This window comes from Atractosteus spatula, chromosome 2 (genome assembly GCF_055471065.1).
Source record: "Atractosteus spatula isolate fAtrSpa1 chromosome 2, fAtrSpa1.hap1, whole genome shotgun sequence".
In the NCBI taxonomy this organism is placed as follows: domain Eukaryota; kingdom Metazoa; phylum Chordata; class Actinopteri; order Semionotiformes; family Lepisosteidae; genus Atractosteus; species Atractosteus spatula.
Window position 1 is genome coordinate 23,331,265 of NC_142707.1, and position 20,823 is coordinate 23,352,087.

General features: G+C 40.5%; 1 protein-coding gene across 7 annotated transcripts in view; it reads left to right on the forward strand.

The window, feature by feature from the left end:
- Positions 1-20,823, forward strand: part of xdh (xanthine dehydrogenase) — a 54,269-nt gene that overhangs the window by 27,857 nt on the left and 5,589 nt on the right. For 5 of the 7 annotated variants that reach the window (XM_088908748.1, XM_088908750.1, XM_088908755.1 and 2 more), the window contains 15 exons: positions 36-132; positions 798-922; positions 1,558-1,691; positions 2,762-2,849; positions 5,104-5,190; positions 6,186-6,377; positions 7,257-7,402; positions 8,026-8,107; positions 8,308-8,403; positions 9,735-9,863; positions 10,827-10,901; positions 11,944-11,996; positions 13,069-13,183; positions 18,784-18,849; positions 19,778-19,966. In XM_088908748.1, coding sequence (XP_088764874.1) covers positions 36-132; positions 798-922; positions 1,558-1,691; positions 2,762-2,849; positions 5,104-5,190; positions 6,186-6,377; positions 7,257-7,402; positions 8,026-8,107; positions 8,308-8,403; positions 9,735-9,863; positions 10,827-10,901; positions 11,944-11,996; positions 13,069-13,183; positions 18,784-18,849; positions 19,778-19,966 — 1,674 coding nt within the window. Of the gene's footprint in view, positions 1-35; positions 133-797; positions 923-1,557; positions 1,692-2,761; positions 2,850-5,103; positions 5,191-6,185; positions 6,378-7,256; positions 7,403-8,025; positions 8,108-8,307; positions 8,404-9,734; positions 9,864-10,826; positions 10,902-11,943; positions 11,997-13,068; positions 13,184-13,629; positions 13,853-18,783; positions 18,850-19,777; positions 19,967-20,823 lie in introns of those variants that run through there. The other 2 variants (XM_088908758.1, XM_088908757.1) reach the window with 2 other exon arrangements.

Below are 20,823 nucleotides of genomic sequence, written 5' to 3' on the forward strand. Positions count from 1 at the left end.
ATTACACTGGCTTAATGAAATTGTTTCTATCACAGGAGGCAATAGCAAGTCAATCATTTTATGAGCCTATCAGAAAGATTGAAAGAGGGAACATTAGCCAAGGATTTCAGGAAGCAGATCAGATCTTGGAAGGTATGACCCTTTTCCCTATTAACCCAATAAAGATTAATTTAAAATAATCATTAACAATGATATCCAACTATAGAACTATCAACTGTCATTCAAAGCGTACTAGAAAATCTGTTGTTGCATAGAAGACGCAAGCTGAGTTCCTTCAGGGCCAGCGACCAGTGTAAATCCAAAACCTAAGAACATATCATCATACCTTTTGAGATTGTAGTTTATTAAACAGTTTTTGGAGCTGTTTGTGGTTTTGGTTTTGATTTCTTAGAATGATAAATACTGACCAAATAGAGCCATTAACTTAACAAGATAGATGTGCAGGAAATAATTAATGGAACAAGTAGTAGGTTTATTCCATTGTGTTTTCTTTCTTCTCTTTTCAGCATGGAATAAACCTATTACTTGTTCCTTTGCAGCCTGCGCATGCTGACGCAGCTACCCACTGGAAATAATTAATGTCTGTTAGCACCAAGACAAAAAAATATGGGAGTCCTGGAGAAGGATGATGTTATAATACTTGAAGCAGAAAGTTTGATGATCAGCATTAGCATGAAACACTAACAAGGCGTAATGTCTTGCTTTCTCATCTCAGAATGTTAAAAAAATGAATTTGTATTTCAATTCTTTTTGAACTGGATAGTATCCTGACTTTGTTGGGACTATTGCTCCTGCAGGACAGATGCATATTGGAGGACAAGAGCACTTCTACATGGAAACACACTGCAGCCTTGCTGTTCCAAAAGGAGAAGATGGAGAAATGGAGCTTTTTGTGTCCACACAGGCTACAGCAAAGACACAGGTAAGTAAGCACAAAGAGAACTTCGAGAGTTAATTAAGAATATATATCCAGTACTTCTATGGATTTTCTCTCGTGCTGGAATGTATTATTTAGTCATGCCTATCAATAATATGTTTCTTTCAAAAGCAAACATTTTAAAAAATGTTTTTGTAAGACTTTGTAGCTTCAACACAGGTCCCCTTAACAGGAAGCAGCTGAAAGGAGATTTTTTCCAACAGTTAAACAGAAAACTACTTCTCCACTAGAAGCAATGTACTATGATTAAAGCAAAATGAACCCCTGAAAATCAAAGTCTCAGTGAAGGCATTGTGCTTAACTGCAAAGGAACAGGTAAAGGTTTATTCCATGCTGAAAGGAAAGGAGACACAAGAGCCTTCTTCTTCACACCTGAAGAAAGCTCCACCGCTGAAACGTTGTGTCTCTTTTCTTTTCCTTTCAGTATGGAATAAACCTTTTACCTGTTCCTTTACAGCCTCCACATGCTGAAGTACTGTAGCTACCTACTTGAACTTCTTCAACCCATTGTGTTAAACTGCTTTCTGTTTGGGGGTTCAAGTCACAGTTAAAAGAGTCTTATGGTCCCTAATCCCTCAGTTGCACTTTTTCATGTGGTTCCTTATTTGTATAAATTTCAGCAACTTGTTGCCAAGGCCTTGGGGGTGCCCGCCAATAGGATTGTGTGCAGAGTGAAGAGAATGGGAGGTGGCTTTGGAGGGAAGGAATCTAGAAGTACCCTATTGTCAACTGTGGTTGCTGTTGCATCTCACAAGTAGGTGGATGAATCCGCCGTAAATCGTTTAGGCAGTAGCTATAAAAATGTCTGCTGTTTGTCTGGCCAGAAATATTATCCAAAAGTCTGTAAATCCTGCCTTTTGTATACTAATTGTTCTCAAGTGTAGCCACTTGTAAGACTGTTAAATGTGACTAGAATTGCATTGAAAATAACTTAAATTATAAGTTTCATAAGCTGCTTATTGTACATATCTATTTTTTGGTTAATTTACTTCCTTTCACAGTTCTGCATTCCAGCTGGTAAACTTACCACAAACTAGTTATTCTTCATTTTTGGAAATACAGGATTTTTACATATTATTATTACCAAAATAGCTTTAAAACAGCCCTGAAACAGTGTAACATAAAATCCTGCTTTAAGACATCTTTAAGATGTTTCTGGTAAAAGTGTGTCAAATAATTTGTTTGATTATTGCCTTTAAATGTAAGAAAGTGTCTGAAATATGTGATCATTCAGGTACTCCTATATAGATTCAGATCAGTTGACACACGTGACAAAGTCAGGCCATTTCCATGGATAGGACCCTAGAGGGGAACAGGGGACTTTGTATCTGTCATCGGGGGGATGTTGTCAGTGTATCATTAAACATTTAAATATCTATTCTTACTATGGTGCTTTAAGTGCTACAATATTTACACAGAACCAGTTTAATTTACTCTACCTAGTAAATTTATATAAACAATATTTGTCCTAATGTCCTTTAAATGAAATTTCTCTCAAATGTGTTTACTTTTAAGGACCTAAATAACTGTATTACATACGCGTTCATTTACTGTTCTGATTAAATACATCTAGCTGTATTTTTGTCTATGAGCTTCATGAACTGGGAACAAATGTTTTTGTCTTGCTTTGGAAAGGATGAAGTTAAAGAATGTGTGTTTTTGGCATTCTTTCACTGCAGTATGCTCCAAACTACCTTATACACTGTAAATAGGAGCTCTAAAAAAGCCAAAAGCATATAAACCCATTTTATCCAACTTACCCTCTGTTGGACACGTACATTGTTAACCTGCGGGTTCTGTTTGCTTGCTGTGTTCTACTGACAGAACAGGAAGGCCTGTGCGGTGCATGCTGGACCGCGATGAAGATATGCTTATCAGTGGAGGACGTCATCCTTTCCTGGGGTCTTATAAGGTAGAAAATTCTGTCTAGCCAATAAGACATGGGCAACCTCTGTTTCCTTTCTTTCTCAGATGGACAAAACCAACTGTAAAGAAGGTTTTATTACAGGAAACACAGCTTCCTTCCTCCCCCCCAGCTAGACCAAGACTGATGTCAAATTTTGATTCTTATTACTTAGCACATACTCTTAATCAGGATGCATTATACAGTACACAATTTTCATTAAGCGTAAGAACAAAAACAATTATGTTGGTTCAATACAGTAAAAATAAATTTATAAAATAACAAAAAGTCAAGCACACAGTGGAAGAATAACATGTATTATGAAAACATCTGTAACAAACAGTTCTATCCAGACCCTATGCGGACGACACAATCTGGGAGGGAGTGAGGAAACACTAGGAAAAAGTCATGCAGGAATACGGGGATCAAAACAGGGGGGCGTGTCCAAATTGCTCAGGTGTCCAGGGGGGTGAGTCCAGGGCAAACAATCCAGTGGTAATCCAAAGGGGGAATCCAAACACGAGCAAAGTCCAAAGCCGGGGGGTCCATCCAAGAACAGACAGGATAAAAACTGGAACTGAGTTGGAACCGGCGGGAGGGGAACGGGACAAGGCGCTTCCAGGTCCCGGACTCGCATGATACGGAGATCAGATGCAGAGCCCGGATTAACGTCAGCGCCTGGCTTTTAAGGTGGACTGGGAACAGGGGACAGGTGCACAAAATCAAGTCCGAAGTGAAAGGGCCGGAGCACCCTACAGTCTACAGTCGTGACAACATCGTAGTAATGAAAGCAATAGACAGATAGTTTGGGCACAGATAAATAATGCATACTGCTTGTTGATAAGTATAAGTTTTGAGGACAAACAGAAAGGATTTCAGAGGACCTAACAGGTCTGATTTCTGTGAGTAGTTCATTTCACCATCAAGGGGTAGAGATAGAAGATGAAGAGACACCAGGAAGAGGGAGAATGAAGAATAGGTAGAATAGAACATATGGTAGAAGAGGAGGAATGGAGCAGGTAAAGACAGTGTGTAGGGAGAGATAAAAAAGAAAGAGAAAGAGAAGAGTAGTCAAGACAACAGGAGCCGAGAACTAGGTTTTTGTATCAGAGGCAAACAGCAATAGGGAGCCAGTGGAATGACTGGAGAAGAGTCACATGAGAAAAGTGAGCAACAGAAAAGACAAGGCAAGGAGCAGAGTTCCGGCAGGGAGACTGGTCAAAAAGGACAACAATAATTTAGGAAAGAGATTATCGAGGACTAGAACAAGAGCTATGTAGAGCACTTAAAGAAGGGGTGGATTTTGCCAACACTGCTCAAGAAGCAGCAGCTAGACAATGGCAGAGAAGAAATATGTGGAGTGTAGAAGTGGGAGGGGACAGTACTCAGGAGTGACACAGAGATTCTTGACACATGGGGGGAACAGGGTGGTGGTGACGTCAAGAGGAAAAGCAGTAGAGACGTCTGCAGAGGAGGAAGACTGAGAAGGAAAGAAAAGAGGGTCAAAGATTGAGAAGTTCAATTTAAGATGATAAGAATGTATGCAGCAAGATTTTGCTATGTAACAAGCAGAGATATGGGAGGAGACATGAATAATGTGAGCATCAGTGGGAGATTTAAGATTCCTAATCACATAAGATTCAACAATTGTACAAAAAGCCATGGAAGGAGATGACTTAACCCAGGGAGTGAGTATACAGAGAACAACAGGGGGACACACTACGGGCGAGACCTAGTATGTACACTGATGGCAGATTTACTACCTTCAGCATCCCCACAGCATAGCATTTTAGCTAAGCAGGAACTTCAGGGTGACCAAACTGTGCAAGCCAAGGCTGTTATTTAACAAGGACACTGGAGGTAATACGCCTTCTCTTCCGAACTGTCCAATTGGATCTTGAATGACCATGTAGTCAATACCTAGGTCTATCAGAATTACAGCTCCTTCTGTGGCACAATGAGCTTCATCACTATATTAAGGCATTAGTTTAGAAATTCAGGTTCAGAGGGAAGAGTGCCGCCAAAATTTCCGCCAACCCGACTTACACCAACCGGTTACATCCCAGTATGCCAGAAATCAGACAAACAGACAATTTGTTCTGCATCCCGTTTCACATAACATATTGAAAAGTTTTTTGTCATATGGAAAATATTGCTTTTAGAGTAAAAAAATAATACTAAGCAACAGTTAATTAGTTAAGGTAGAGTGAAGGTCATTCAGCAAATCCTTTAAAACTTAAAAGAACATTAATTTTCTTTTCAGGTTGGTTTCATGAACTCTGGACAGGTAGTGGCACTTGATGTCACTTTTTACAGCAATGCAGGCAACTCTGTGGATCTCTCAATCCCAGTAAGTGTTCAATTGTATACTGTATATTGCAAGGCTTTAAGTAAGACAAATTGTGCCAGCCTTTTTCTTTATCTCAAATTGCATCACCTCCAAGATTTTCTTATTCTTTATCAAAAAAGTAATTGGCAGGTGTCATGGTGGAACAGGGACCCTGGTTTCAGCGTGATCAAGGGTTAGAAAAACAGTGTTGAGAGAACCATTAGGGAACTGTCTTCATAATATAGTATGCTTTGAGGAACATTGTACAGTATGTGAAATTGTTCACTAAAGTCTGAAAGGATGAGGCTGTGCAGACCAAGCACTTAGCCTTGACTCACAGAAGCTTAGCAGACTAACAATATGAGAAAAATGTTTAACTGTTAGAATAGACAGCCTCTCATAGAATGAATAGCTTTTGTGACACAAAAATAATGTGTGTGTTAGCAACTGCATCTGCTTTAGAATGATGAGAATTGTCACTGTGTGGATTCCCACTCTGCAGGGTGAATAAAGCTGGCTCTGATGATCTCCCTTTCTCAAGTCTTTGATTTCTGGATTGGATTCTAAGAAAGTCCAAAACAAGTTTTTACAATTTCAGGAAAACAGACAATGAACGAGTGAGACAGATCTCAAGTAGAGCAGGACAAAAACTAAGAAATCGGTTGAGCATGCATAGCAACTGTTCAAAGATATTCTGCCTGACATATAGAACTGATTCATCCCAAGGTTAAGCAATTTAAAGGCTAGAAAGAAGCGACCTAATGATTTAATGAGTTACTAAAAATATAAGCAGGAAAGTGCTTATAATGTGTTTAAAAAAGAACAGGATCCTGATAAAGAAAGTGAATACAAGTGAACTGCCAGTGCTAATATTACAGTAGCTGATAATTATCAGCTTCACCTGTGAAACTGATCTGTTGTGAAGTGAGGCTTCTGGCACATAACAACAGCTATGTGTCATCCAGGGTAGCTAGAGTTGATCAATAACACTGGCTGCTCTGTCACTTGGCATTTAGATCATGGAGCGGGCTCTGTTTCACATGGAGAACACGTACAACATTCCTCACATCAGAGGTACTGGCTTCATCTGTAAGACCAACCTGCCTTCCAACACAGCCTTTCGGGGCTTCGGCGGACCTCAGGGCATGATGGTGGCAGAGAGCTGGATAAGTGATGTGGCAATGAAGTGTGGCCTGCCAGCCGACCAGGTATGAGGACAGAGACTGAGACAAAGTCTCTAGAGTACTGTGAGCTGAGTGCGGGTCCTAGATGTGACATGAAAACAACAGCAGTCTCTGTACTCAGGGCCTCAAACAGAGCAACCCCAATCCTAACAAAGCACAAGAAACCAGCCACAACACGTCATCATACAGTATGGTGGAATATTCAGACAACAACAAAACCAGTCCTTCTGTGCTCTCTTCTTGTGTTGATTAGCCTTTGTGCTCGAGGTTTTTCACTTTGATGAATAGGTAAGCTTTCGTTACAGTAAAAGGTAGAATCTGAAAGCAGAAAAAGTAATGTTTTATACTATAATAAGGCTACATTTTACACTGTTTATGTCATGTTTTCTGGAGTGCGGGGAGAAAGCAGTAATGTTTCAAACTGACAACCCTCATGCTTGAAGAAAGTATGTAATGCTGCACAAGTCAGAGATAGGGATGGATTTGTATATTATTATACCACATTCACGTGGGTGCACTTTTACTTATTTTTCACATCGCATTTCTGCCAGTATTGGTGACTTCAGTGACCCATGATTCAGTATTCACTGATTCAGTATCATATTGTATTCTGTAGTCCTGACTATGTAGTTTTTACATCAGAAGAAATGAATAAATAAGTATGAGCAGTGTCATAACAAAAGTGATGCTTCAATATTAATTACACAACATCAATAACTTGAAACATTGCTTTGTGTAGTTCAGTTGTGTTTTTAATTGTAATATTAGATATAGACAATTAGTAGCAGATAGCAGTAGTAGTAGCAGTATTAATAGTAGAAACAAAAGCAGCTGTACTTGAGGTAGCAGTTGTTTTAATAATCAATAAAATAAAAAATACATTTATTTTTGACTGTCCTTCAGGTGCGCAGAATAAACATGTATAAAGAAGGAGACGTGACACCTTTCAGTCAGAAGCTGGAGCAGTTCACCATACAGCAGTGCTGGGAAGAGTGTATGGAGACTTCTAGATATCAGCAACGAAGGAGAGAGCTGGAGGACTTTAACAGGTAAAACTGGTTCGTTATTTTTTTTTTGTTCTGTAGTCAGTTTACCAATAGAAAAACATTGTGGAGTGCACTGCCCACAAGAGTTTGATGAGAACAAGTGACTGCACATCCAAATCTATATACTGTAGGACTCTCTGAAAACCATTCTTCTGTGCTGCATGGTCTTTCAAAATATACATTATTTAAAGTTGTTCAAAGCAAGGTACACAAGTCAATGTCTGCATATAAATATAAATAATTTAGTAATGGGATAATGATGAATATATATTTATAAGTGAAGTTCAGATAAAAGATTTTTAAGATAATTTGTCTGAGACACATGAAAGATGAAGGATTCATGTACTTTCAAGCAGGACTGTAGATCATGTTCGTGCCACAATGCCTTGTCAGGCCAGACACAATCTTGGTTTCCATTGCTTTACCTAAACAGTGAGTACATGACTCCCTCCCTGGATGCTGTACCAGTCCATCAGTGAACCCCAAACCTACAACTTACCTCAGAATATGCAGTGATTCAGATTGTTTGAAGATACATTTCCGTTAAATACCAGCTCTCCTAAAACTCTGTGCCTCTAAAATTGTAATCCAAAGTGATGTTACAATGGTATAAATTGTCTTTGCAGACAGAATCGTTGGAGGAAAAGAGGAATTGCCATTATTCCCACCAAGTTTGGAATCAGTTTTACAGTCACATTTCTGAACCAGGTCTGTGTTCCTTTATTTCAACAAATCATTTTAAGAACACATTTATGCATTGTATGTTTTTTATTTATCAGGATCAAATGTATACCCTCCCTTCAGTGTTGTATCTGCGCTGGAATATAGCTGTGAATTTAATGAATGCAGTGCTTTTTGAGAAAAAAATAACCTTCATACTCTTGTTAATAGAGGTGTATTGTCCACAGGCTGGGGCCCTGATTCATGTCTACACAGATGGCTCTGTCCTGCTCACTCATGGCGGAACGGAGATGGGACAGGGCTTGCATACCAAGATGGTCCAGGTAAGAATCTTTAACCGGACAAGTCCAATCTGGCCTTCACCCTTTATCTTGGTGTGTGTACATTTCATATTCAGTAGATATCTTGGAAAATTGATTTTCCTTTCCATTTCAAGAAATGCACACGAAACTAGGAAGGACCTCCAGTGGACAGAAGTGAACCCACACATTAAAATGTGAGAAGAAAAGAGTTTAAATCAAATCTGTATGATCATAAAAGCAGTCAACTACATCATTGGTGCTACATAATTCCATAACTGAAGGCATTCAGGGTCACCATGTATAAATGCACTGCTCAATTTGTAATATTTCCAGACAAAATTTTAATAATAATATTTACTTCAGGACAAAATTAGCTTTTCCCTGTCTCCCCTCACTACTAAGTATAGTTGTAACCCACAAGAATTAATAAACTTGTAAGTGTAACATGCTTAATAAGGTGAAACTGGTACAGGGACGTTACTCCTCATAATTCTCAAAAGGATTTAAGTTGCCTGTAAGAGGCCCATATTTATAAACCTTCTTGCTTTAATTGAAGTCTGTCTAAATACTTAGTATAACACAAAGTGAAGTAAGTCACTTAATTTTGTATTGACTAATCTTTCTAAATACTTTTTTCATGATGATGTTTGTAACGTGAATTAATGTGTTGCTAAAATACCAGATTTCTCAGCAACTGTGAGTCAATCAGTCTAGATTGTGTTCCAATCTGACCTGTAAAACCAGAATTTTAATCCAGATTCTCTGGGCTTCAACCTAAAATGTGTATTTGGGAATAAAATTTCCAGTTGTATAGCTGCCTTGAAAAGTGTTCTGGGAGTTGTCTAAAGAAAACAATTGAAGCAGTTGGTGTAGTATTAATTTTTTATTTGAGTTGCTTTACAGAGGCTATCGTGGTTATTTCCAGGAAAAGATCAGTAGTGGACTCTTCCTTTAGAATTGTCATGTTGTCAGAAAAAAATATAATACTCCATTGCATGTTCTTCTGAGATGGTTAACAAATATTTAAAAAGGCCATGCTTTATTATTCACTTCTTAATTCTGTTTCTGTATGATTTCCAGGTGAATTAATAATTTAATACAATGTAATCATATGGCTTTTTTTCCTGATCTAACCATTCACTTTTGTATATATATTATTTAGGCCTTTATTAACATTAGGACTGCTGTGATGATGGTGTTAAGGGGGATAATTTAGAATGTCCTCTACATAAAGATTTGTATTTGTCTTTCTTTCTTCACTTAATAGCCAAGGCATCCCAAGTGTTCACAATCTGAACTTCCAGTACTTTCAACTTCTTCAACTTTAAATGTGTCTTTTTCTCTTTGTTCAGGTAGCCAGTAAAGCCCTGGGCATTCCCTCTTCCAAGATACATATCAGTGAAACCAGCACCAACACTGTTCCCAACACTAGTCCCACAGCTGCCTCTGTCAGCTCCGATCTCAATGGGATGGCCATCTATGTAAGGAGCCTGAATTCCTCTCTTTCTTTTCAGACAGCAATGTGAAAAAAAATCATATTCTACACATGTGAAAAAACAAAAAGTCATTTCTAAGGTGCAAATTGCAGAAAATGTGGGCTGATGTGGGCTGGAGGTAATCCCACAGCCTTGAAGTATATTGTAGGGCAAGTATGAAACAGCTTGGAAATTCAGAGAAAAAAAATAGGTTCATAGTGTGAGCTAAAGAAGCTAAGAAGCTTCACCGGTGGTTTCTTTGAAGCCTTTTTGGGCCCTTTAAAGGGAGCTGACAATTCCTTGTTCAATATAAATTCAGTCTTGTCAGAGTTCTTGTAAAACGTTTTGTTCCATCACTTTTTTTAGCATCGTGTGAAATGCCTGATGATGTTTTTGATTAATGTCAGATTTCCTGCTATCATCAGAATAGATATGAAGGCTGACACTATACTTAGGAAGAATCTGATCCAATAATAGGCGAACGTGACTAAAAACATAACCAGCTTTTTGAGGAGTAGCCATGACATGTTTTCCATTATTCAGAAAAGATTATATCTACAGTCTATGCTTCTGTAATCCTATGTTTTATGAGATTTTAATTATATGACATCTTGGAGGTGTGACCCACACATACACAATATTTCCCTTGTTGACAAAGAGTATTCAGGTATCAACTTGCTCTACAGGAAAAATTTATTACGTTTTTATAGTAGGACAAAAAGGAAAATACAATACAAATCTTGGCCCCTGTAAAGTAAATACTGATACTCAAAGGACAAAACAGCAAAAGCTTGCCAGGCTAGCGTTATCTGTGCATGCCAGGCAGTTACAATTGTTCTTGGAAGGTAAAATGTATGAAAATGTCTCAAATTAAAGTAGGTGGGACATGTAGATAGGTGGTGAGGACTAGATCTAATTTAAGATCCTTTCATTTTACTTGATGATCTTTAAATGTGATCTTCCTCTTAGACTGCATGCCAGAAGCTGCTGAAGCGCTTGGAGCCATATAAGGCCAAAAATCCTAAGGGCTGCTGGGAGAACTGGGTAAGGGCCTTCATTTGCTAACACACTGAGAAACATAAACAGTTAAATAGCTGTTGACTGATGATTTTCAAATGTGCTGCTGGGAATCTTAACAGAAAGCCTTCTAAACATATTGTATGTTCATCCCTTTTGGAGTTATGCGAAGATGCTGGAAAGTTTTTACTGCATTAGTGGACAATTCACTTGTTTTTTGCAATGTGATAGTAATTAATTAATCTAATTAATCCCATCCACCCATTTCATGGAGGAAACTCAATATAATTCAATAAAATGGGGAGCTCTCTGTGTAACTCTCACAACCTTTCATGTAAGAAGAGTCTCGTGTTGTAACTCCTATTCAGCCTCTGGCCTGCAATTAAGCTGTTTTGAATGGTAATTGTAAATCAGGTAAGAGGTTAGTGTAGCACTGTGCACCTCAAACTGCAGGTGCAGTGATTTTATTTTGTTGTCTTTTTAAAAATGTAATAACTAATATGGGATCTTTAGGGAATTTATTTGACACCTATAGGAAGCATATACAGTATATTACATTACTGGAAAACACAGTATCCAGTTTAAACATCTTGGTGGAATGTCCGTCATTGTTTACCAGACTAAAATGACTTTCATACTTTTCCAATTGTATTATGTTCTTAAAACTCCCAACTCCTTAGACATGTAGTGTGAATAGTAGTTTGTGGTTTACTTAAAGAAATAGCTTCATGGAGTTCTTGGATATTTAAGCTATTAGCAATCTTATGAAGCATATGGTCTGAAGAAAATCCTCCTCTTTATTGTAACTTTATGTTCTGTACAGTGTGTTTGCTTTCCCTGGTTTGAATATATCAAGGTTTGACATAACTTCCCTTTTCTTTTTTTCTTATGATTTTATTGTGATTTCAATGTGTTTTAATACTCCTTGTTTATATCATGCTATAGTTAATTGAAAATGCAAAAGGCAAAAATGCTCAGTATCTTACCAAAGAGACCATAGATAATGAAACATTCAGCGCAAGGCCTTATCTGATTTTTTCTATGTGTTTCTTGGGATTCTCTTTGTCAGGTGAGAGATGCCTATTTCGACAGGGTGAGCTTATCAGCCACAGGGTTCTATAAGTAAGTCCATTGGTTAGTGTGATCCAGCTAATTATAATTAAATTCTTCAGTACTTACTAAAAAATGTTTCTCTGAGTGATAGTTGTTAAAATATGTAAAAATGTGTTGCATTAAGAATCACTGACACTTTATTTACATTTATTTGTATTTAAATGATTTCAACCTTAGAACAAACCTTTAACCCTTTTAAATTACAGATGTGTTTACACCAAGGGTGCAAACAATAATGTTTATTCCATTTATTCATATGTTGTTAATGCACAAGTATTTTGTCATTCATTCAAATGTCTAAATAAAATAGAATACATTTTGCAACATGTTTTTTTATACATTCACAAAACATTTAAATAAAATGTACAACCGTATAAATATGTTTAAAAAAACAATCATTATTCAATGGTTGTGAACTCTTTGCTAGACTATTGCACAATTGTGCCAACAATCTTGCCATATTATTTCAGGCTTGGAAGAATTATCATCGGTACAGAGAAAAACTAGAACAGTGAGAAGATTCATCCTTATTTATAGAATTATCAAGTCTGTTTAAAATCATGTTCTGACCTGTTCCTTTCCATCTAATTACAAAGAGACATACAAGATTCAAGTCATAATATGGATGGCAAGAGGCGATGCATTATGTAACAGATCACTGTAAAACCGTTTACTTGACATGAACTTTTAACACTCTCTTTAAAAAATTTACCACTTTTGAAACGATGCAAGAGCTGATAACAATATAGATATTTGCTCACGACCCACAATCAGGCATAATGATCACATATGTAGTTCAGGTGGGTAGCTGCGTCAGCGTGCATAGGCTGCAAAGGAACAAGTAATAGGTTTATTTCATGCTAAAAAAAAGAAGAAAGAAAACACAACGTTTTGGCCGTGGAGCCTTCTTCAGGTGTGAGCCCAGGTTCGGGTTTGCTCACACCTGAAAAAGGCTCCACGGCCGAAACGTTGTGCTTTCTTTCTTCTTTATAATGATCACATATTATTGTTTATTTTAAAAATGTCTTTAAAAGGATTTTTATGTTTTATTGGGGTTTGTGTTTTACTATCATTTCTTTAGGATCCCTGATATTGCCTATGATTTTGAAAAAAATGAAGGAAAACCATTTCATTACTTCAGCTATGGGGTGGCATGCTCTGAGGTTGAAATTGACTGCCTGACAGGTGACCACAAGGTAATTTAATTTGACCCGAATGTTGCTAGAGGAAATAAAGACTACAGCATGTCAGAGTTATCTTTTTTACAAGGGCAGTGTCACGCCCCACACTCTCCCTCGCAAACGACGTTACATTCCCAGAACCTCTGCTTCCCAATCTCATCCCTGATTGAACCCAGCACATTCTCACATGCATCAGATTCCTCAAATTCTCACTCCCTAAACAATCATCCAATCACACCCCTTTCCTTTCAGTATTTAAACCCCCTTCGCACACCTTCCCACGTTCACTATTGAGAAGCCTTTCATAGTATTCTCCAGTGCGCGTTTCCAAACCTTTCGACTGATCTCCCGTTACGAATCTTCTGCTTCCGCCTCTTGACCTCGCCTTCTGGATTTTGTCTTTTGGAATTGTTTTCGAATATCTCTCATTACCGGACCCTCTGCCTCCCTTATCGACCCAGCCTTTGGATTTTGTCTTTTGGATTGTCCCTTTGCTACTCTGCGTCCTGTGGGATTCCGGTCACGCATAAGGATCCTCCTATTCCACGTATAGGTTCCGTGACAGAATAGTGAGACGAATTTAAATGGATCCAGCGGACCAGAGTCAACTTTCTATTCTCCTCGAACACTCCCGGAACCTGGACCTGCTAACTACGGCAGTCCAGCAACTAGCTGACCACTTTGCACTTCCACCATCTCCCCCTCCTGCAGCTCCTGCCCCTGTGCCCCTGCACCCCCACTTCAAACACAAATTAATCTTCTACCCACTCCCCTCCCGGAAAAATTTGATGGCGACTCCTCCAGCTGTCAGGGCTTTCTGACTCAATGTCAGATGGCTTTCCACATCCGCCCAGACTGCTTCCCCACCGATGGAGAAAGAATTGCTTTTATGGTATCTCGCCGCTCTGGAATGGGCTGGACATCTCCTCTCTCGAAACGCTCCTGAGACTGCCAACTTCCACCTTTTTCAGACAGCTCTACAATCTGCCTTTGGGCAGTTGCACTCTCGCCACCTCATTGTTGCACGCCTCACTTCCCTTACTCAAGGATCTCGCTCTTTTCAGGACTACTCTTCCGAATTCCGTTTTCTGGCTGCTCAACTCGCTTGGGATCACAATGCCCTGATTCACTACTTCCGCCTCGGATTATCTGATGAACTCAAGGATCACGTTGTGCACCTGCCCCTGGACTTCCCATCACTTGACTCCTTCATTTCTCGAGTTTTTGAACTAGAGGTCAGGCTTCAACAGCGAAGGTCGGACAATCGAACCCCTCCCACACCCTCCCAACTGCCTTCCTTCCATAGACTGACCTCTGAGGAGAGAGATTGCCGACTTCGTGAGGGGCGATGCCTTTACTGCGGTTCCCCTGATCACCTCCGAGCCGCCTGCCCAGGTCGCCCTCCTTGCTCCTATCCACCCGCTGTTATGGCCAGTGTCACTTCTTCCTCTCCCAGATCCGGACTCTTTCTCCCAGCCACCCTGTCATGGACTACTGGACAGACCTCTCTCTCTGCTTTTGTTGATTCGGGCTCCGAAGAGAACTTCCTAGACTCTGGACTCGCTTCGTCCTGGAATATTCCCTGGTTGCCAGTCACCCAGCCCATTCGGCTCCTCACTCTTGATGGCTCCCCCCTCTCCCCTGGTCTGGTGAAGTGGCAGACCCCTCCCCTCACTCTTCGCATCGGCGCCACCCACCAGGAAGTCATTCAGTTCTTTCTCATTCAATCCCCTTCTCACCCATTGGTTCTTGGTTTCCCTTGGTTACAGATTCACAACCCACACATCTCCTGGTCACAAAGGGAACTCACAGCCTGGGGTTCCCATTGCCTTTCGCATTGTTGTCAGCTTCCTCAGAAAGTTTCCGTCTCCTGTATATCTCAAGATAACCTCCCCAATATTCCTTCCCAGTACTCAGATCTACACCTAGCCTTCAGTAAACAGAAGGCCCTATCCCTCCCGCCTCATCGCCCATCTGACTGTCCTATAGACCTAATTCCAGGGGTTCTACCCCCTAAGGGCCATGTCTATTCACTCTCCAACGAGGAGACTCAGGCTATGGAAGATTATATCCAGGAGTCCTTGGAATCTGGTTTCATCCGCCCCTCTTCCTCACCTGCCTGCGCCGGTTTCTTCTTTGTTAAAAAGAAAGATGGCTCTCTCAGACCCTGCATTGATTATCGCGGTCTGAACAACATAACTATCAAGAACAGTTATCCCCTTCCTCTGATTTCATCGGCTTTGGAATCACTCCGGGGCGCCACTATTTTTTCTAAATTGGATCTCCGCGGTGCTTATAATTTGATCCGCATTCGGGAGGGTGACGAATGGAAGACGGCATTCATTACTACCCACGGTCATTATGAATACCAAGTAATGCCGTTTGGACTGGTTAATGCTCCTGCTGTCTTTCAGGGGTTCATGAATGACATCTTTAGGGATATCTTGCACAAATATGCCCTGGTATACCTGGATGATATTCTAATCTTTTCCCGTAGTCCCCAGGAGCATGTCTCTCATGTGCGCGAGGTTCTTCATCGTTTGATTCAGAGCAAACTCTACGCCAAATTGGAAAAGTGTACTTTCCATGTTACCAGAATCCACTTCCTTGGCTACATCCTCTCACCCCTGGGCATTGAAATTGACCCTGCCAAGACTGAATCCATACAGAACTGGCCAACCCCCCAGAATTTAAAACAAATTCAACGCTTCCTGGGATTTTCCAATTTTTACTGCCGTTTTATTAGGAATTTCAGCTCTGTTGTCTCCCCCATTACAGCTCTGACCCGAAAAGGTCCTGATCAAGGGAAATGGACTCCTGAGGCAGACCACGCTTTCCTTCATCTCAAGAGACTGTTCACCACAGCCCCCCTCCTCCGTCACCCAGACCCCAACCTTCCATTCATTCTCGAGGTGGATGCCTCAGCCAACGGAGTCGGTGCCATATTATCTCAACGTCATGGAGAGAAGGGTATCCTCCACCCCTGCGCCTTTTTCTCCAAAAAATTGTCCCATGCCGAGACTAATTATGATGTTGGAGACCGAGAACTACTGGCTATCAAACTCGCCCTGGAGGAATGGAGACACTGGTTGGAGGGGGCCCTACACTCTTTTACTATTCTTAAGGATCATAAAAATCTCTCTTACCTACAAACTGCCAAACGTTTGAATCCACGCCAGGCCCGCTGGTCACTTTTCTTTTCTAGGTTCCATTTTTTCATTACTTATACACCGGGATCCAAGAACATAAAGGCTGACGCCCTATCTCGCCTCCATGATCCTCCTGGCTTTTTGGACCCTCCTGAACCTATTATACCCCCTGAGAGAATCGTGGCTGCTATTAGATGGGACCTGGAGAACCAAATCAAACGTGCACTTCACAACCAAACCGTTCCCCCCCAATGTCCTGCAGACAGACTCTTTGTTCCTGATACCATACGCTCCACTGCTCTTCGCTGGGGTCATGACTCACTATTTGCAGGTCACCCCGGTGTCAAACGTACCTTGGAACTCATCTCTAGACATTTCTGGTGGCCTTCTATGAGGACTGATGTTACTGGGTACCTGCAGGCCTGTCCCATCTGTGCCATGTCCAAATCCTCCCGTCTTAAGAAGCCCGGTTTACTCCAACCACTCCCAACCCCTAGAAGACCTTGGTCCCACATCTCAGTGGACTTTCTTACGGATCTTCCTGAGAGTCAAGGCAAAACTACCATTATGGTCGTGGTAGATAGATTCTCGAAGTCGGCTCATTTCATTCCTCTTCCTGCCCTTCCATCTGCTCAAGACATGGCTGACCTCTTCATTCTTCATGTCTTCAGACTTCACAGCATTCCTGAGGATATTGTATCAGATCGAGGACCTCAATTCATTTCAAGATTCTGGAGAACTTTTTGCAAATCTCTTGGGACTTCCACATCTCTCACGTCTGGCTATCATCCTGAGTCCAATGGACTGACGGAAAGAATCAACCAGGACCTTCTTACTTACCTTCGATCTTACGTCTCTGCTTCTCAAGATGACTGGGTCTCTCTCCTCCCCTGGGCTGAATATGCCCATAACTCTCTCTCTTCCTCCACCACTGGGATGTCCCCCTTCTATTGCTCTCTAGGATACCAACCCTCTCTTCTCCCGGACTCTATCCCCGATTCGGATATTCCCTGCCTCCAGACGCGCCTCACTTTCCTCAGGAGAATTTGGAGACAAGCCAGATCCGCCCTCCTGAAGACCTCCTTGCAGCAGAAGACCACCGCTGACCGTCATCGACGACCTGTGCCTAGACTACGACGAGGACAGTTTGTCTGGCTGTCTACTAGAAACTTACCCCTTAGACAGCCTTCACATAAGTTGGGACCCCGTTATATTGGACCTTTTCGCATCCTCTCCTAGCTCACCCCTGTAACCTATCGTCTTGCTCTTCCTCCAACTCTCAGGGTGCACCGCTCCTTCCATGTCTCTCTCCTGAAACCCTACCACAGATTCCCCCTCTCCCGGCCTCGGCCACCTCCACCCCCACCACGACTCATTGACGGTCTGCCTTCCTACACGGTCAATAAGATCTTGGATGCCCACTGGCTCCGAGGCTGCCGACAATTTCTAGTCGACTGGGAGGGCTATGGTCCTGAGGAACGTTCCTGGGTCTGTGAGAAAGATATTTTGGATCGCAGCCTCATCGATGACTTCGTTCGTACTCGCTCTCTGGGGTCGTCAGGAGCCAACCCTAAAGGGGGGGGGTACTGTCACGCCCCACACTCTCCCTCGCAAACAACGTTACATTCCCGGAACCTCTGCTTCCCAATCTCGTCCCTGATTGAACCCAGCACATTCTCACATGCATCAGATTCCTCAAATTCTCACTCCCTAACCAATCATCCAATCACACCCCTTTCCTTTCAGTATTTAAACCCCCTTCGCACACCTTCCCACGCTCACTATTGAGAAGCCTTTCATAGTATTCTCCAGTGCGCGTTTCCAAACCTTTCGACTGATCTCCCGTTACGAATCTTCTGCTTCCGCCTCTTGACCTCGCCTTCTGGATTTTGTCTTTTGGAATTGTTTTCGAATATCTCTCGTTACCGGACCCTCTGCCTCCCTTATCGACCCAGCCTTTGGATTTTGTCTTTTGGATTGTCCCTTTGCTACTCTGCGTCCTGTGGGATTCCGGTCACGCATAAGGATCCTCCTATTCCACGTATAGGTTCCGTGACAGGCAGGTTTTATATTTACTGTATACTGTATGTGGTAAATGTAGGGAACCTTTTCTGAATTGTTTCATGAAATTGTAAATTTCCTGCACAGAGATAGCTAAATACCTGAACTTTTTTATCAACTGAAAAATGAATACAATTTTGTCTGAATTCATCTGCAACATAGTGTGAAATATTTCAAAGGAATGCTTTAAACATATTAAACTATAAGAATGCACAGCCATTAATGAAAATTCTCTTCAGTCTTAAGAATGATAGAACCAAGAAATGCATATTTTGAAAAATGTGACTGTAAAATGGACATACTGATACTTTTCTACACCTAACACATCTAAAAAGAATCAGAGGTGATGAACAATTAGGGGAATATTTTCACATTCATTTAATGACTTTACTTGTTTCCTCCTAGAACCTTAGAACCTACATTGTTATGGATGTTGGCTTAAGTCTTAACCCTGCTATTGACATTGGTCAGGTATGTTAGTATTAATTATTTGCTTTTGATAACTGCAGATTTATTTGGATGTTTAGAGACAGCCTTTAAGACCTTTAATTTAGACCCGAAATGTTTTCATACACCTTTGTGTTCTATGATACAATTTAAAAACATGGCTAATTTAAATTATAATCTAATCATTTTCTTATAGTTCTGTGTCGTTCAGAAAGTTCATAATGAAATAAGGGTGTTGAGTTAAAGTAGTGTTCAGAAAATTATTTTATTTACTGCTGTATTGACCAGTAATTTCATGTTAACTCATGAATCAGCCTGATTGTTTTGTTCCAGGCTTCTAATTGTAAAATTATTTAAATGCTCTTAGAAAAGTTTGAAGACATAAAACAAAATATGAGGCATCATAGACACAGAACAGCCTATGCCATTTTCTTTTGGAAAAGAAGACTTTGGGAATATTGATACTTGATGTTATGTAGTGTTAGAAAAAAGCAAATGTTAGATAGATACCTTATTAATCCCGTAAGGGAAATTGCAGTGCGACAGCAGCCAGGCACAATCAGCACAGCACAGTACAACAATATAATACAATAAATGCAGTCAGTATGAAATACAATTAGTAATGGAGTAGAAAGAATTGCATACAATACAAAATATACAAAATAAATCAGAATGTACAGTGCACAAAGAAAATGTTTTGCACATTATAGATATATTGTACAATCCACAAGCATATTACACAAGTGTAAATATATATTACACAGTTATAGATATATTGCCCAGTCCACTTCTACATATTGCACACCAGTTGTAAACAAAACACCAGTTGTAAACAGATCAAAGTTGCCCCTGTCCAGACACACAATGGCTGAGCTATAAAGTCTTAAGCAGTAAATGTTGCCTTAGAGCAAAGGACTTTGAAAGTTGGTAAACTACATCCCTCTGTCCATAGGTGGAAGGTGCATTCATGCAAGGGGTGGGCCTGTTCACTATGGAGGAGCTACGCTACTCTCCTGAAGGCCTCTTGTACACCAGAGGTCCTGGCACGTACAAGATTCCCGGATTCGGTGACATCCCCACGGAGCTCAGTGTGTCGCTCCTTCGAGATGCTCCCAATGCCAAGGCCATCTTCTCTTCCAAGGTAAAGGTGTTTTTAATCTGGGATGAAGTGCTGGCCTGGTTACAGATTGCTCCCTTACTGCCGAACAACTGCTCAATGTTAGCTTAACAAGTGTCTTAACCTGTACTGTTTTCTACTAAGATGTGTTTATTCACAATTAAAACTAGTGAAACCACTAATTATAGCTGGTTACAGTACAACAACCAATTTGTTGTCTCCTTGCCTTTGTACTTAATCTTTGAGTCTATGAATAGTTATATTTGTTGAAATTATGTACTGTGGTGACCATTATTGGCTGGAACTAGCCTATTCAGCCAATTACTGATTACAAAGGAGAGTTTCCGCCCTGTCTCCAGGGAAGAGAATTCCCAGTCAGATGTCCACCTAGGCTTTACATATAACAAGATAAAAAAAAATTATTGAAGTGTAAATTCAATAATTGCCACAATGTGGTTGACATCACCACCTTTAGATTTAGAAGTTAAATCACATTGGGAATGAACTCATCAAATTGTTTATAAGCAGATGACATGAGACTAACAGCAAATGTGTGTAGCCTGCATTGTCTCAACTGCAATCTGCCTGCTTATTATTATAGAACTGAAATATGAGGTCCATTAAAGAAAGTCACCAACTATTCACTCTGATTCAACTAATAATATGATTGAATCCTGACTACACATTTCAAAATACAATCAGGTTTAAAGCTTGATGAGCAACTTACATTGAATACATTATATCCCCAAATACTGATAAAGTTCTCAGAGGCCGCAGATCAGCAGCTAGCAGCTCAGATTTCAGAGGTTGAAAAACATTCACCCAGGCTCAGCTGTGCTGATACTTGGGGACTTCAATTACATTGGCTTAAGACAGTTTTT